The sequence below is a fragment of the Triturus cristatus genome, chromosome 9 (genome assembly GCF_964204655.1).
Source record: "Triturus cristatus chromosome 9, aTriCri1.1, whole genome shotgun sequence".
NCBI lineage: Eukaryota > Metazoa > Chordata > Amphibia > Caudata > Salamandridae > Triturus > Triturus cristatus.
The window spans coordinates 242135256-242153549 of NC_140592.1; the positions used below are offsets into that span (position 1 = coordinate 242135256).

The 18294-nt window shown below is 45.7% G+C and overlaps 1 protein-coding gene across 1 annotated transcript in view; it reads left to right on the forward strand.

Annotated features, from left to right (window-relative positions):
- The window catches only part of RAB43 (RAB43, member RAS oncogene family), an 88750-nt gene that overhangs the window by 41201 nt on the left and 29255 nt on the right, over window positions 1-18294 (forward strand). Inside the window, exon 2 of the mRNA XM_085624845.1 lies at window positions 14342-14525. Within this exon, the coding sequence (XP_085480971.1) occupies window positions 14342-14525 (184 nt within the window). The remainder of the gene's footprint in view (window positions 1-14341; window positions 14526-18294) is intronic.

The window sequence follows — 18294 nt, forward strand, 5'->3', positions numbered from 1 at the left end:
TCAACTTGCACTGGAATGACCCTAAGGACCCGCAGGTCAACGCCATCAGAGACTTCTTGGCCGACCGAGCCCTTACCCAAGCCTGCTCTCTCCCTACTCACTCGAAAGGCGCCATTCTAGACTGGATCATCTCTAAGGAACCTGTGGTCAAACTCCTCTCCATAGATCCTTGCGATTGGTCTGACCACCACGCTATCACCTTCCTTCTGCCTGGCACTCACAAGACATGGACACCGCAACCTGTGGTCCCCAAAAGATGGATTAGAGACACCAAGAACCTTGACCACGAGAAATTGGCTGCCTGCTGTGAAACTGACCTCTCCCCCCCCCCCCCCCCCCCCCCATCTCACCACGGTCGGCAACCTCACTGAAGATTATTCCACAACTATATCCAACATTCTCGATGACCTTGCCCTGCTAAAACTAAAAAGAACCCAGATCAAAGACAGGAACCCCTGGTTCAACGGATCCCTCAACAATGAGAGGAGGTCCCTCCGGCAAACAGAACGGAACTGTAAAAAGCACCCATCTTAAACTTCTCCGCCAGGCCAGAAACGCCTACAACAAGAAAATCCTCAACTCTAAAAAAGAATTCTTCAGAACAGAACTGGAGAACGCCAAGAATAGACCTCGCAAGTTTTTCGAGTTGGTCAAACACCAATCCAACAGACTGGCTAAAACGTCCAAATAAACCCCTATATCTCTAATCCCATGTGAGCAATTCTCCTCCTTGTTCTACGATAAAAATCTCTGCCCTAGAAAAGGAACTCATGTCTGCTACCTATTCCCAAACTCCGCCAGCTCTACCTCCTCACTCCGCGCCGCCCTCCCAGACTTCCATCAAAAACCAAGCGCACTGGTCCAACTTTAAAGTCTATGATGAACAATCTGTCTAAAAAATTCTATCCTCTTTAAACCCCAACAATCACTCCAATGACCCTCTCCCTTCAAACTGCTTAGCCGCTGCCTCTCAGGCTATCATCCCCTCTTGGACTGCAATAATCAACGCCTTCCTCTTACAGGGATCGATACCTGACTCTCTCAAAGCCGGCCAGGTCGTCCCCATCTTAAAAAAACCTACGCTAGATCCTGCTTCACCTGACAACTACAGACCTATCTCTAACATCCCACTCCTAGCTAAAGTGCTGGAAAAATGTGTACAACAGCAGTTGAGCCATCACATCACCAACTTCCACCTACTAGACAACTTTCAATCTGGGTTCAGACCTGGGCACAAGCCGGAAACCACACTCCTCCACATCGTGGATGATGCCCTTCAAGCCCTTGACCAAGGCAAAACCTGTCTCCTAATCCTCCTGGTCCTATCCTCGGCCTTCGATACAGTTAACCACGAAATTCTCCTTAATCACCTCAAACTTAGGATGGGCCTAGATGGCACTGTTCTTGCATGGTTCAGGTCCTTCCTCCAGAATCGCTCACAGAGAGTCCTGATCAACGGCAACCTGTCCGCTCCCTCTCCGATCACGGTTGGAGTCCCTCAAGGATCAACCCTGTCCCCTACCCTCTTCAATCTTTACCTTGAACCGCTCTCAGAGGTACTGCGCACCGCAAATATCTCCTGCCACATGTATGCCGATGACACACAGCTCTACATCAAAATCTCTTCTCCAGAGGACATTCGCTCGCTGAATGAGGCCCTGAAGTTGACTGTTCACTGGCTCACATCTAACCAGCTTAAACTCAATGCAAAAAAAACCAGAGTTCCTCTTAATTTCACCACCTAACGACAATACAGACATTCAAGAATGGATCAAGGCTATCACATGCTCTCCTACCATTGTGGACTCTGCTAAATCCCTTAGAATTACCTTAGACGGCAACCTGAACATGCGTGGCCATATCAACTCGATGGCCAAAACTGCCAGATTTAATTTGAACTGCCTAAGAAACCTGAAACCATTCTTCGACACCCCAGATCTAAAATCGGCAATTTAGGCTGTAGTCATCTCTAGGCTAGAATATGGTTGCTCCACCCTCGCAGGCCTACCCAAGTTCTCTCTGGCACCCGGGTTACCGTTCACAGAGCTAGAACAAGCAGCGCACTTGTACAAACCGCAACTGTGTTTGACAAGAGCTCTCCGGTATTCCGAAGCAGTTCACATTTAGAACTTCAGAGGTACTGATACCTCCGATTTGACCTCAAAATTATCAGGGTGGTGAGTACCCACCTAATTATTAAGAGTCGCGAAGCACTCTATGAAACCCCGGTCCTGACGAAAGCTTCTAGAGGTTCCAAGAGGCTGAAACATGTTGACCAACACCAGTGCGTCAGACCAGTTACTTGGTCTACACACGCACAACTACGTTTTTAATTTCCCACGTCACTCTTTTTAATAAAACCCCTGTGAGTAGTGACACAAGGAATTTTATCTCACCTTATTAGAGCCCAAGCACACCCTCTTTTCATTTCTGACCACTACTGACAAACCAGTTGGTCTTCCTCCTGGCGGAGGTCAGCATATTGACTAAGAAAAGACCCAATGATCATGCTGTTACAGTACACCTAGACGGAGAACCAAGATATACCGTCTTTTTGCCTGTGTACGTATATGAGGGTATTTTAAGACGGTCTCAACGCAACTAAAGACCCTGGCTACACAGGACAAGTGGTCCATTTTCCCCCCTTTTTGATTTTTTGTTCTAACCATTGGAAGCCGAATGGATCACAGCTTCTCTTTCCCTCCCCATTGATATTTGAGTACCCTTGAAAGCCTGCCTCAACGCCGCCGCCAGACTTCTAACTGGCTCTAAGAAGTTCAACCATATCTCGCCCCACCTTAAAGCTCTGAACGGCTTCCTCTTGAGGCCAGAAACCAATTTAAGCTGGCTTGCATCACCCACAAGGCTCTTTACTCCAAGTCTCCAGCATTTATCGTCCAGAAACCCGTGATATCCGGAGGAGCCAGAAACTCCCGGTCCGCCAGAGACCTTTTGCTCCAACCCGCACGCTTCAGGAAAAAAAGAGCGTGCAATTAGGCCTTCTCTGTGGCTGCCCAAGAATATGGAACTCACTCCCACCCACCATCAGAAGAATATCGTCTCTAGCACACTTCAAAAAGGAGGCCAAAACTTTCCTAATGGGGAAATTCCTTCCTCTCCTAACGCTCACGTTATAATCACCTCCGTAACCTGGCTTCACCTATCGCTACGGCACTATCCCTGGGCCTTTTCTCCTTATGATACCCACCCGGCACTTCCGAACAAACCTCCCGGGTGTTGAGACAGTTTTCTCTAGCTTAACGTATCGACTTGTTCTTACCCCAAAATGTATCCGGGTATTATGATTGTTTGTTTTACCAATATATTGTATCTACCTATCCCTTTGGCTCTCTCCCCCCCCTATGTCCTTGTATCCCACCTGTTACTACTGTAAAGTGCTCTGATACCCTCACAGGTCTGGTTCGCGCTCTATAAAACACTAAAATAAATAAACATAATTGGTCAGGAGTTGCCCTGCACACCCATAGTGGCGTTGTTGGGCTCACTGATGACCCGCCGAAATTAACGTTCATGCTTTTACTCATGGCCAGGCGTACCTCCCGCCGACAACAAAGGGATGGCTCTTGAGTGTCACTCAATGCAAGACTCAGCTGGAGGGCTTTTGGGAGCTAATGCCGACACGAGCCCACCCCCGGGACATTTGGGACCCGTTTGTCAACTGGCTAAGCACAATGGATACCGCTGATCCCTGCTATGGACATCAAGAAAAGGACACTTCTCCTGCTGTACCGCAATGTTGGGCAACTGCTCTACCTACTGCAGGGAGTTGAGACCAGTTGTAATGACAGCTAAAATGTGTGTATAATATTTTGTACTTAATGTTGGGCTGAATATATGTGCCTATGATGACAACACCTATACACCACTGATTATGTGGCCGACAAGTGATGTACTGCTGTTAAGTTCTGTTGGAGTTAGTCTCTGTACAAATGCAAATAAAAAGAAATGATGATGGAGTTGTTTCAGAGCCAGGTTTGCATGTATTATGGATAAAGTATCGTGTTCCAAGTCCTGAAAGAGCATTGCTAAAACATATTGTGAACAGGGTTGAATTCATCACTAAGTTCCAATAGGTTGTAAGTGTCTTTTGGCATTAGTCCCCTGGGATTGTCCAAAACTGGGCAGTAACCATTTGTAGTTTTAATTCCTGGTGGTGTAGCTTCTGTTCCGAAGTCTTTAGTAGCTAGGATTGTGCTTTGGGTCTCGGGCACTTGGTCCAGTTTTTCTTCCCTCTATCCTGGTAGTTTCATCCTAGTAGGTTTCTTTGTTTGTGGACTAGATGTTCTTGTCAGTCAGCTTATCTGCACATCTCCTGTCCCGTACAGGTCATGTGTATGCGTGCACATCTCCTGTCCCGCCCTGTCTCCTGCTCGCTGTGCCTGCGAGGACAGGAGATGTGCACGCGGAGACAGCTTGTTAGATGAATCTGGGATGGGTGATGGAGGGAGACAGACACATATGCACCTATCAGCTTTTATGCTACGAAACGCAAAAGTATTTGTTTTAGTGGGGGGACTGAAAGCAGAACGAACATTTGAACGAAGAAACTGCGATTTGTATCGCTTCCATTCTAAAAAGTGAGAAGGGCGGTCACACAACCAGCCACGCACGCTCGCAAGGTTTATTCAGTACACTGGCCGATTGTGGAGGGGGATTTATTGCGAATTGCTGTCTGTCATAATTCACAGTAAAGGCTTGTTACGAGGTCGGTCAGTTTATAAGTGACAACATAAAATATTGTAAAAAATCAGCAGTAGGTGAATGTTGGACCAGGTGCGCCCGCTCTTTAAAAAAATAAAAGCACTTTTAAAATACACATTGGCATGGAAACGAGGGAATGTTATCAGATCTGCTCAAATTGGCCTAGCTATCAAGGGGCGCAGTTTGCAGTGCTGTGGGAGCAGTGTTTAGTGCATTGCGTTAACATTTTTAGAACGCCAATCAGAAGAACTGAATCTTCGCATTTTTTTTACAGTCGGAAATGTTAATTCTGGATGCAGTGGCACTCATATCGATGACAGAAGGGAGGAGGAACGTTGAGTAGGCCCTGTATAGATCTGAATGAATGGCATGCAATTTAAGATATCTGCATCCGCACGCGACCCAAAGTACTAACGTGTAAAAATGGACTGTTTTTTCATTCACAGAAAGTATTTAATAACATTCCATCACGCGCGCACTGAGTAAAATAACGCGTGAGCCGCTGACAGTTGGCTCCAAGCTCAGGATCCCAGACTTTGCTACTAAAGATTGTTAAACAAAAAAGTGTCGGCGCGAGAAGAACTGCGTACTCTGCGACACTTCATACCAAATCATCAAAAGCAATTAAACAAAGACATGCAAACCACACAAAAAGTCGCTTCTTGTTACTTTTCAGCACCCGCGTATAGCAACATTATGCATGCATTTGAGGAGTATGGGCCGTTCCATTCAAGTACTAGTTAGAGGAGGAATATTTATTGTATCCTAAAAACTGTGATCATGCTGAGGTCTGGGGTGGGAGCCGAGGTGTTTGTGAGAAGGGGAAGCGTGGCAGAGAGCAACTGTTCCCTTGAGAGGAAGGCACAAATGGACTGCCAGTAAAGTGAGTGTAATGATGCACCCCCACATGAGGGGCACTAGGACCTACCCGAGGGAGGACGAGGGTGGGCAGAAAGGGAGGAGCCAGGGGCCAGGATCGGCAGTTAGCCGATACCCAGGAGAGAGCGAGGTCGACAAATAAAGAGCCTCCAAAGAACCACGAGTGTCCGTGTTCCTTTTGTCAACGCAGGACACTACATCTGGCGACGAAGGTGGCAGACCCAACACGCGAGGGAAGGCTAACTCGGTGTGGCCCCTGGGAAAGGGAAGCACCTAGCTGCGTGGGGCCGGAAACCGCGTGGCAAGTGAGTAATGGCGCGAGCGTCCTCGCGCGCTGGGAGCCCACCCCAGCCATCCGGGAGTGTGCCAAACTGCCCGGAGCTCGCCCCGCCACACCAAGTGTGCATGTGGCATGTACTGAGGGCTAGAGCCTGCCACCTGCCTACTCGCCGGGAGCCCACCCAAAAAGGGGGAACCGAAGAAAGAGCTGCCTCACCTGGTGCCTGGCCGGAGAAAGTGCCGACTGAAACTGACAAGCGGTGAGTGAGAGAGAGCGTGAATAAATAATCTAGTCCCCGGTGAAAAGAAGGCCAAATCTCGTTGCACACGAGACTCTCGTGGCGGCCATTTTGAAGTCAGGCAGTGTTATCCAATCCCCTGTCAGGGATATTCGGCGGCCATTTTGAAGTCAGGCAGTGAACCTGAAATAGCAAACAAGGACTGGCGAGTGCAACGAACATAGCAAACAAGCACTGGCGAGTGCAACAAACATAGCAAACAAGCACTGGCGAGTGCAATGAACATAGCAAACAAGCACTGGCGAGTGCAACGAGCATTATAAACAAGCACAGACAAGCGCAACGAACATTGCAAACAAGCACAGGCGAGTGCAACGAACGTAGCATACAAGCACTGGCGAGTGCAACGAACATTATAAACAGGCACAGACAAGTGCAACGAACATTGTAAACAAGCACTGGCGAGTGCAACGAACATAGCAAACAAGCACTGGCGAGTGCAACGAACATAGCAAACAAGCACTGGCGAGTGCAACGAACATTATAAACAAACACAGACAAGCGCAACAAACCACGAGATGCCGGAATCCGCTCCGGCTCCCATGTGTGTGCTGGGAGTCTCGTTCCTACGCCCTACAGAGCCCCTCACCCTTGAATTGGGCATGGGCCTGCGGTGGCAAGAATGGATAGAAGATTTCACTGACTTCACGAAAGGGTCTCAGGTAACGGACCTGGAACAGAAACTGATTGCTCTCAAGAATCTGGTCGGCAAAGAAGTTGGACAGATCATAAAAGAGCTGCCTATTGAGTCCGCTGGCTCATATGATAAAGTCTGTGAAGCACGAAACCGCAAGTTCCTGCACAAAAAGATTGTTGACTATGAGCGATACACCTTCAACCTAGCTTCACAGGAAAGAGGTGAACAAATGGGTGTATTTGTCACACGTCTGAGACGCTTGGCAAGATACTGTGAGTTTGATCATTTCTCCACCGAAGATGCCCTCCGACTAAGGATCATAGAAGGCTACCTATCAGAGCCCCTGAGGCGCAAACTGCTAAAGAAAAGCTACCCGCTAGAAGAGATTGAAGAAATGACAAGAGTTGAGGATCAAGCCGATGAACACGCAAAGAAGATGGAAGCCGGGAGAAGTGAAAAACGTGAACAGGCATTCAGAATGCAGTCTCGACAAGCGCTTGGACGGTCCTCACCTCAAGTGCGCTCCTCCAGATCCAAGAAACAATACCACTCGTCAAGCAACTCACGCCGAAGCGCAAGCCACACTCAGAAACGATCGGTAAGACAATTGAAATGCTACGACTTCCCGCATGCAGACGCATGCCCGGCACTAGGACAACAATGTCGGAAATGTGGCAGAAGCAACTATTTCGAAAGCATGTGCGGTACATCACACAAGGATGACCAACGAAGACAGCCCCAGCAACACCACCCCTCGGGCAGTCGTCCCCACGTCAGAGCAGTTCAGGATGGACGAGACTCATCCACAGGGTCGTCACAATCCAGCTGTCACTCCTGCCGGACCTGTCAATCTCGACGGTCGTCATCGAGAGAATCCAGCTCCTTCTCACCCATCCCACAAGACCGAAATGAATATATCCACTTCGTGGCTGATCCTGACCGGCTAAAAGAATACCCACGGCTAGACATCAGAGTTGCCTCTCATCACACCAAGTTCGTACTGGACAGTGGGGCGTCACTAAACTACATACCTGTAGCGGAATATCAAAGAATGAGGCCGCCTCCCAAATTGGTCGACGCCCATGTGCAAGTGTACACGTGGATGTCAAAGAAACCACTGCCGTGTCTTAAGAAGTTCACAACCGATCTATCGTATCGCGATCGCACGATACAAGCCTACATTCACGTGATTGAAGGGCCTGAGGCAGACCGTTTGTTAAGCCTGCCCACTGCAGAAAGACTAAAACTGATAGACATACTATACAAAGTGGATGACAGACGAGATGTCATTCAAAAGTTCCCCAAACTTTTCCAAGGTCTCGGAAAAATGAAAAACTGCCAAGTCAGACTGCACATCAACGAACAAATCACACCGGTGGCCCAACACCACCGAAAAATACCATTTCACCTGCAAGAAGCAGTAGAGAAGGCGTTACAAGACCTACTAGAGGCTGACATTATAGAGAGAACCGATGGGCCCACACCATGGGTCTCCCCGGTCGTAGTAGTCCCAAAGAAAGGAGAGACAAGCCAAGTCCGCCTGTGTGTGGACATGAGAGCACCTAACACAGCGATAGAGAGAGAGAGACACCCGGGCCCCCACATCAGCGATATGATCACGTCACTCAACGGAGCAAAAATATTTTCAAAACTAGACCTCAACAAAGGATATCACCAATTAGAGCTGCATGAGAGGTCCAGATACATCACGACGTTCTCAACGCACCTAGGGCTATTCCGGTACAAAAGACTCAGTTTTGGGGTGTCCTCAGCAGCAGAAATATTTCAAGAAGCAATTAGAAGAACAATTCATCATGTGCCTCACGTACTAAATTATAGCGATGACATCCTGGTATATGGAGCAACCACTCAAGAACATGACAGAGCGCTACATCGGGTTTGTCATGCACTGACAGAGGCAAACCTCACACTAAACAAGGACAAATGTGAATTCCATAAGCCAACGCTGAAGTTTTTTGGACACATATTCTCCAGAAATGGCATGAAGCCAGATTCTGAAAAGGTAGCAGCGCTAAATGACACACCGAGCCCAGAGGACGTTGGCGACGTACGTTCGTTCCTAGGCATGGCCAGCTACTGCTCCAGATATATACCAGACTACGCCACAATAAGTCACCCCCTGAGAACGCTCACCAAACAAGGGCAGCCGTTCCTGTGGTCCACTCATTGTGAAGGGGCGTTCAGAGAGATCAAGAAAGCGGTAGAGTCGGCTAACAACTTAGCCTACTTCAATCCAAAAAAGAAGACAGCAATCACAGTGGACGCCAGCCCAGTGGGGCTAGGAGCCATCTTAGCGCAATATGACAGAGAGGAAGACCGACGGCACATTGTAGCATATGCCAGCAGGAGTCTAACAGACACAGAGAGAGCATACTCTCAGCCAGAAAAGGAAAGTTTGGCTGTTGTATGGGCGTGTGAACATTTCCACATATTCATCTTCGGAAAACACTTCACCCTGGTCACTGACCATCAGGCTCTGATCACAATCTTTGGAAACCCTCGAGCAAAAATGCCGCCATAGATAGAGAGATTGGGCCTCAGGCTACATGAATACACGTACACCATCATACACAAGCCCGGAAAAGCTGAAAACCTTGCCTACTATATGTCCAGGCATCTGACCAAGACCAGCCGATGCGAGCAATCGATTGCGGACGAATACATTCACTTCGTGGTAGATCAGGCTAGACCCCCTGCAGTTCCGCTGGAAGCCATCTGCGAAGCGACACAATCTGACGTCACCCTACAAGAAGTAAAGAGCAGGATACAAATGAACAGCTGGCGACAGGCGTAAACAAAGGGACAAAATGACCAAGAGATGGCAGCGTTCAAGCACGTCCACGAAGAACTGTCCATAGCGACCAATGGTCTCATCCTAAGGGGCATGCAAATTGGGATCCCACGACAACTAAGACAAGGGGTCATAAACCTAGCACATATAGGACACCGGGGCATAGTAGCAACGAAAAGAGCACTCCGCGAAAGAGTCTGGTTTCCAACACTGGACCAAATGGTGGAAACAACACTGAAGGACTGCCCACAATGTCAACTGGTGAGCCGTCCAGATCCCCCTGCACCGCTACAAATGTCTCCACTACCGGAGGGCGTCTGGCAACACGTTGCCATTGATTTCTTTGGGCCATTCAAGTCAGGCCAATATGTGTTGGTCATCATGGACGAATATTCCAGATTCCCCATTGCGCAACTATGCACATCCATGAAAGCATCCAGCGCCATATCAATACTAGAGGAAGTCTTTGCTGCGTGGGGCATTCCTCAAGTGGTGAAATCCGACAATGGGCCCCCATTCAACAGCCACGACTTCGCCGACTTTGCCCAACACCTCAACTTTAAACACCGGAAGATCACACCACTATGGACCCACGCGAACGGAATGATTGAACGTTTCATGTCCACGATCAAGAAAGCAATACAACAGGCGGAACTCACTCGAAAGAGCATCCAGACAGCACTGAACAAGGTACTAAGAGCCTATCGAAACACACCCCACTCCACCACGGCCAAGTGTCCGGCCACCCTCATGCTAGGACAGCCAGCGTGCACTAGACTACCAATGATAGGTGTCCCCGCGAGTGAACAATACCCCGACTTTGACCATGAGGAGGTTGCAGCCACAGACAGGCTGAACAAAGAGAAAATGAAGGACTACGCGGATGAAGGGCGACATGCCTCTCTCACTGAGATCCGAGAAGGAGATTGGGTGTTCGCGCGACAAGAGCAACACCGAAAGACTGACTGCAGATATCACGAAACTCCACTGAAAGTGGTGCAACAGAAAGGAACTATGATCACTGCGGAAACTGACGGAAGACGAGTTACCAGGAATGTGACATACTTCAAGAAGTGCAGCCCGAATGTCAAGGAACTAATGACTGAACTGCGAGTTGAGAAAAGAGAACCAGAGACACCGCCCCGCTGCAGTCAGGCACTGATGGAAATCACTGGCGAACATGAGCGAGGCAGTACTGATCATCAATCACGCCCCAAGCGGACCATTAAGAAACCATCTCGCCTGATTGAAGAACTGTAAGGTTGAAACTGTCTTTTCTTTTGTTGTTTCTATTTTTTTTTGTTTACAGGGGGGGGGAGATGTAATGATGCACCCCCACATGAGGGGCACTAGGACCTGCCCGAGGGAGGACGAGGGCGGGCGGAAAGGGAGGAGCAGGGGGCCAGGATCGGCAGTTAGCCGATACCCAGGAGAGAGCGAGGTCGACAAATAAAGAGCCTCCAAAGAACCACAAGTGTCCGTGTTCCTTTTGTCCACGCAGGACACTACAGTGAGGCCATTAATAACCCCTTGAGCGCAAGAAAAAAACAGACCAACAGCACGTTGTGACAGGCTGTGACACTTGAGTAAACAGGCTAACTCTCAAACACAAATAACAGCGCTTCCCATCCAAGAGCACTGACAGGCTGGAAATACAAGAAATAGAAGGTGAACATATATTTAAACTGCAAAAACAACAGTTGATGGACAAAATGCAGAACAATGTCATACATTCACCCCAGTACAGAGATCTGGGCCTAGATCCATCGTTTTTTTTTCTCACCATGCCTTTTTAGTTTGAACCCAGCCATATGCAAATCAGTCTTGACCCTGTGCCTCATGGGAACAGTCCAGCCCGAACTGCCAAGCCAGGTCCTCCTTGGGCTGGAAACAAGCATCCTAGGACCGGTTTCGGGGTTTCACCCCACTTCAGCCAGGATAGCTTAGGATAGCTTAACATAGATATTAACAGGATGTGGTCAAAAAAATCTACAGGGTTACAAGCATTGCTGGTTATTTACATCCACAGATAGTTTGGGGTCCTTAAATTAGCATGACCATATGGCTCCCTGACGTCGGGACACCTCGTCTCATAATGCATTCATACTTTGGGAGTTGTATTCTTCGTTCACAGTCTATGGATTGAAGATTGCACAGGTTTGTAAAATGAAAATTCATGCCTGCAAGATATTCCTGTTACGTGAATCTTTGTAACCCCGTTACATTAGAGTCACTCTCAGTTTGGTCTTCCTGATACAGAGGTGCCATCAGATGTGATATCGTAAACACGACCCATCTATGGCTGCCGTTGGCCTTAATTCTCTCTTCCCGAGCGAGTCTGTTCTCTGTTTCTATGCAACATATTTATACCTCCCCGCGCTTGCAGTAGAGGAGCGATGGAGGTAGGACACGTGCCATCTTGTATTCTGTCTGCTTCTCTTGAATTTTGAGACCATCTTAAGATAACCTAGTAGTTATTTTTGGCATTTGTTGGTATTGTATCATGCAGCAATGAGGGTGTCTGGTGACAAACAGGTGGGCAGCACTGGCAAATCTCTAATAGTGAGCAAATCCATAGGGTAAGCTTTTAGTCTCTTCAAGCCCTTTATCTTCAACGTGCCATATACGATTATGTACATCAAACTTTGACTAATGAAAACTTTAGTGCTTGTCCTATGGAGCACAAAATATGGGACATGCACTGCACTGTAGCAGAAGCTATACTGAGATAAAAATACACACATTGGAAGCAGTCTGCATGTGTGCTACATTTTTATTGCTTCTCTCTTATTTTTGGGTCGATTTATAAAAAGTTATGATATTTATCTGACGGAAAAATACATGGAGTTGCTTAAGGTTCACACTTGCTTTTACGTGGAGCATGGAGTAGACAATGGCATATTACTAAACAGCTGTGCAATGATGCCGTCCTACTTGAAAGCTGGGCAGAGACGCTCTTCTTGGGGCAGAGGAGTCTTCCCCACCTCGAAGTTTAGACCAAGATTTCCGGAATAATAATTCAGCACTTGGTGCAAGTGGATTTGTATGAACAAGTTTGGCTTGCAGCTCCCCTTTATGAATGATCAGTGTAGAAAGTGAGAACGGGCAGGTCCTTTACTTGCTGTACTGCTTATTTGTGTTGGAGTGAGATAGACCGATACAGATAGCGTAAGAACCAGAAGGTTCTGGAACCTGCTGCGGTGCTGCCTTTGTGCTTGACAGAGCTCGACCAATACAGGTTGAGAACTCGACGAGGGGCTTGTGGGACCTGGAGCACCGGTGCTTGTGTGCTTAAGAGACAGGCAAATACAGATGGAGAGCACAGAGTGGAAGGACTCTAGAACATGCAGTATTGCTGAGTGCTTGAGAGTGAGTATGGGGGGAATGAGAGTGCTCTGGAACCTGCAGAACTACCAGCTGTGTGCTTTGGAGTGCTAATGTTCATCCATCCCACATTCGCTCCCCTCCTGCATGTGCTTCACTCACCACAGGTCCTGTTTAGCTAAGTGACATTATCTACAGCTTGCCCAGTTAAATCGATGTGTGCATGGCGTATGAAAACAAAGACTTCTAGTGAATGTGGAGAATAGAGACTCTGCTGCAGGAGTAATACGTGCAAACCGCTCACAATCTCCTCCATTGCTCCGCAGATGCGTTCTCGCTATTGTCAGATTGCTTTCCTTCAGCCTTTCTCACCTTTCCTCTAAGTTTATTGCGCTACGTTGCATAGAAGCAGACCTGCGCACCTTGAGCCTGGGCCACGCATGTGCTGCTGCGAGGCATGCAGTAGTGGAGTATGGCTTTGACGCCCAGCCCACTCTCTGCCCATATTTTGAATTGGCTTGTGTCATTGCCCTTCGCAAACAATGACTTCCGAGTCGTTATTAGGCTTGTTAGTCCCTCCTTAGTACCGCCTTGTCTGCATTTGTTACCTCCCATAACTACTGGACTTTTTACTGGTGGTGTTACGTGGTCGGTGAGCACTATTTTCTTTAATGCTCTTCCCCTATTCCACCCACGACATTACAGCACCTGCCTGTTTTTATTTGAATAGTAATGTATTTATTCTAATTACAGTGCGGTCAGCTTTTACTATAGCAGCCGTGCTTATTTAATACACGTCGTGGTCTTCTTTCACTTTAGTGGGCCACGCTTATTTAATTATTTAATTACCAGCATAGGCTGCTTTCACTTTAGCGGCCACGCTACAGAACCTTTTGAAATTACATTTTTTTTCACTTTGAGTGAAAGCACTATACACACTTTCACTTTAATGTTGGCCGTACCCCTTAGTTTAAACGTTACTCACTGTAACCTGAATATGCGAGCAGCGGCTAAAAAAAGGGGCATGGCCAATATTAAAGTGCTCTCACATTTGCGAGAGTTTGAGCTCTTGTCATTAAAAATTACAATACCTTTTAAATATGTGTTGCTTTTAAAAACACATAAATAAAAAGCATTGTCATTTATACGAGACCTATTGCATTGAAAATGTTTGTTTTTTGTTTTTTTAAAAAATGAATTCATGATTAAAACACACTGGTGACCTATTGGGACTCATCAAATGCAAGAGATGTGGTACTAGAGTAACCAAATGATTAGATGGAAGTGAAAAAGACTTGTCTGTCAAATTGATTGTCACAGATTTTCACCAAATGGAACAAACCCAATCAGTAGTACAATAACTCAACTGACTTTTGGGCATTCTTTCAGTTGCAGATCTGGGACACAGCGGGCCAGGAAAGATTTCGAACCATCACACAGAGTTATTACAGAAGCGCCAATGGAGCTATCATAGCATATGATATCACCAAGCGAGGAACATTTAATTCGATTCCTCATTGGATTGAAGATGTGAGAAAGTATGCTGGTTCCAACATAGTACAGCTGCTGATTGGTGAGTTCAAACGTTTATAATGTTAGCTCAATTCTGACTAAGTTATTCTGATTCAAAGCAGTATGTTGTGTTGGTTACCAAATCCAAACAGCAAAGAATGCCTTGGGTAACCTAAAAGTAAGCAGTAGAAAATAATTAGAGATGTCCTTAAGCATGTCCCATGGCACACAGATCTTTATAACTTTCGGACTCTCTCACAGTACAAGGAAGAAGTAGTCTGTATGACTCACACATTTTCAAAAACAGCTAACTTTCTGAAAGTTTACTTCTCTTCAATAAGCGCTTTCTGTTGAAAGCTCTTAACTAAGCATTCCACTGTATGTGAAGGGTTCATATCAGTTGTTATTTATCTCCTTCTCCACATGTCCTGAGAGTGTAAAGTAAAAGTAGCTGCTACAGTAGATTTCTAGAGACAATTCAATTCAATTCAAAATAACCTTTATTCGATTATTAAAAACAATCACAAAAGCACAAAGCAGCAAATGTAAAACTTTCTAAATAATTAAACCAAAAAACAATTTGAAGGAATCGCAAAGCAAGTATTAAAATAGAATAATCAGCCATCCAAACATGAAGGTTAAAAAACCATACTTTTTCTAGCAGCAATAGATTTTAAAATAAACGTGGCAGTAAAAAAACATATCTGTCTCATTTAGAGTGAACAACAGGCTCAAAGCAGATTTCAAAGTTCGAGACACGTATTTTTTAAAAAGCGGTTTCAGATAGAAAATGTGCAAATGCTTATATAAATCCCATGTAAGGAGAAAATGTACAACACTCTGTTTAGTGACTCCATCACATGGACAAGGAACAGTGGGGTATTTTTTTATAGATGGAAAAGCCACCAAATGGTGGACAATACCTAATCTCAATCGGGTCAATACGAACCGATGCGATGTTCTGGTAACCTTAGACAGGTATTGTTGGAATCCTGTGATATGCTCCTGTGAATAGTAAAAAGCCACAGTTACTAGCTGCATATTCTTAAGTTGACGACGTTGAGATTTTTCCCTCAAAAAAATTTGTTAAATTCTAACTTAGGGAAATCAGACGCATAATTCGGATAGTCCAAAATATTCACCTGAAAAAAATCCTTAAAAGTAGAAACCACATATTTTAACCAAGGGATTTGTAGGCATTTGTCAAGACGAAGGCAATCCTTTATGATGCTTCTATTGAACCCAGTCTCTTTCTTCATCCAAATCGATCTCCATAACATTAGGGGTCTCAGCCCTACCAGATCAGTCAAATAGTTCAGCCCCACCTCATTATGAATCAAAATGGTAGGGGCGGATGAAGGTAGACCTAATAACTTTTTTAGAAAAACATTTTCCTCAACCTGAAGCTCTCCATGAGGGCAATAGCCCCAAACCCCTGCTCCATAGAGCGCAACCGAAACACATTTGTTTCTATAAATGTGTAACATATCAAATATGCGACGATCCCCCAATTTAATTACAAATTTAAAAACACCATAGGCGCTTTTGGCCATTTTGGCCTTGGTATTTAAAATCTCATCATACCATATGCCGTTACTCGAAAACATGATGCCAAGGTAACAGAACTTATTCACTAAGCAGATTTTATGGTTCTCAATGTGGAAAGATCTCAAATTCCTTATTTTACATCCACACGGTAAAATAAAAGTCTTAGAGTTATTGAGTTTTAATTTCCTTTCTTTTATAAAATCAGAGAACCTATTCATTAGTTTTTGTAAACCAATGGGAGTTCTTGAGAGGAGTACCGTGTCATCGGCATAAAGCAGCACAGGAACATCCTGTCCCTCAATTTGCGGCGCATCACATTTAACCTTTTTGAGATCGGCTTCTATGGCATTGAGAAAAAGAGAAAAGAGGAGGGGTGCCAACACACAGCCTTGCCTAATGCCAAGACTCACCAAAATTTGGCTTGTACATTCACCTGCTTGGCCATAACGTATTCTTGCAGATAACTTAGCATAGAGTCGTGCCAGGAAAAAAATGATAGCCTGGGGGGCACCTAGTTCCAAAAGGGTTGACCATAATAAGCCATGATCTACCAGGTCAAACGCGCTACTAAGATCAGCAAAGCAGAGAAAAAGGGATCCCTGCTTTGCGTGCGTATACTTCCCAATAATTAGATCTAAATTTATGCATTGTTCCAGGGTCCCCCGACCTTTCCTAAACCCATATTGGGATTGGGCCAGAATCCCATTATCCTCGGCCCATTCTTCTAATCTAAACAAGAAGACCCGGCTCATAGTTTTTAAAGAGGAGTCTAAAAGAGATATAGGGCGATGGTTCTTGGCTTCAGATCTAAGGCCCTTTTTATATATTGGTATTATTATAGACTCCCCCCAGGTCGTCGGAATCTTTTCCCCTACGGCCGCATTGAAAACATTAGATAAAACAGGGCCCCATATTGTTGTCAGCTTTATAAAGGTCGATTGGTACTCCGTCTGAGCCAGGGGCCTTTCCACCTTTACTGCATCTTAAAGCATTTACTACTTCGGATGGTATAATATTAAGGGGGATAATAGGCCACACAACGGTAGATAAGCTAGACATGCAGGAAATATCGCTACAATTAAAAATAGAGGAAAAATGAAGGACCCAACTTTCCTTACTGACTTGGGAAGTAATTGTGGGTGCGTCATCGTTCCTTAAAAAAGGACTGTTGACGGTATCCCAGAAGAGCTTACTGTTAGCTCCACCGCGGCTGTCAATTTATCCCACGCTTCAGCCTGAAGATCATGTTTCCTAAGTTTTAACTGTTCCCTGTAGGCTATTCTAAGATAGGTAATAATAGACCTATTCCGAAGACTACACGAAAGGGCTTTCTTTAACTTCTGTAGGGCCTTGGTACAAGCTTTGTCGAACCATCCGCTATTCTGTTTATGTCGCTTTACATTAGAGGTGGTCAAAACTTTATTGATATTTTCATTAATTTTACTGAAACATTGTAAAATACCCAAGTGACCGATGTTGGCATCCAGACACGTACTTATTTCCGGTAAACAGAGAGTGACAATTCTGTTCAAGTACGTGTCTGAATTAGTGACAGTCCACTTAATCCTGTGTCCATTAGGTCTGCTTAAAACAACATCATTTACAATAGTTTCAGTCACCTGCTTCTTGTAGCCCCATAGGGACAGACATAAAATAATACAATTGTGATCACTGATGGAAAAGTCCAGAGTTACCGGGGATTCACAAAAGACATTAATATTCGCCGAGATAATCAAGTGATCAATTACAGTACTAGCGCCCCTACCAGTAAATGTAGGAACAAGATTACCCTGGTCATCTTTTAAACTCTGTAAAACTTCTAAATCATATTTAGCCATGGCGGAGTTCAGCATCTCTCCTTCAGAATTATGAGGGAAATGGACCTCCGCCTCATCGCTATCAGTAGTATACCCACAGGCCTTAGTTAGGGATAGAGGGCAAAGAGGGGTATTAAAATCACCCGCCCAAATAAAATCAAAGTTAATAAAATTATCGGAGCACAATTTGTCAAGGGCACCCATTAATTCCAAGACCGCAAGTGATCGCGTCTGATTAAATACATTATTATAATAATTGATAATCAAGACATTGCGGCCATTCTCGTGCTGTACCCATAACACTTGAGAATGGTGGCCAATCATTTCAGAAGCCTTGACAACCACAGGCAGTTTAATTGACAATAATATAAGAAGACCACCCTTTGCTCGGCCCGACAAAGATTCCTGAGCTGGTAAATTAAAGGAAACAAACCCATCAAAATTGATTTGTTCTTTGCACCAGGT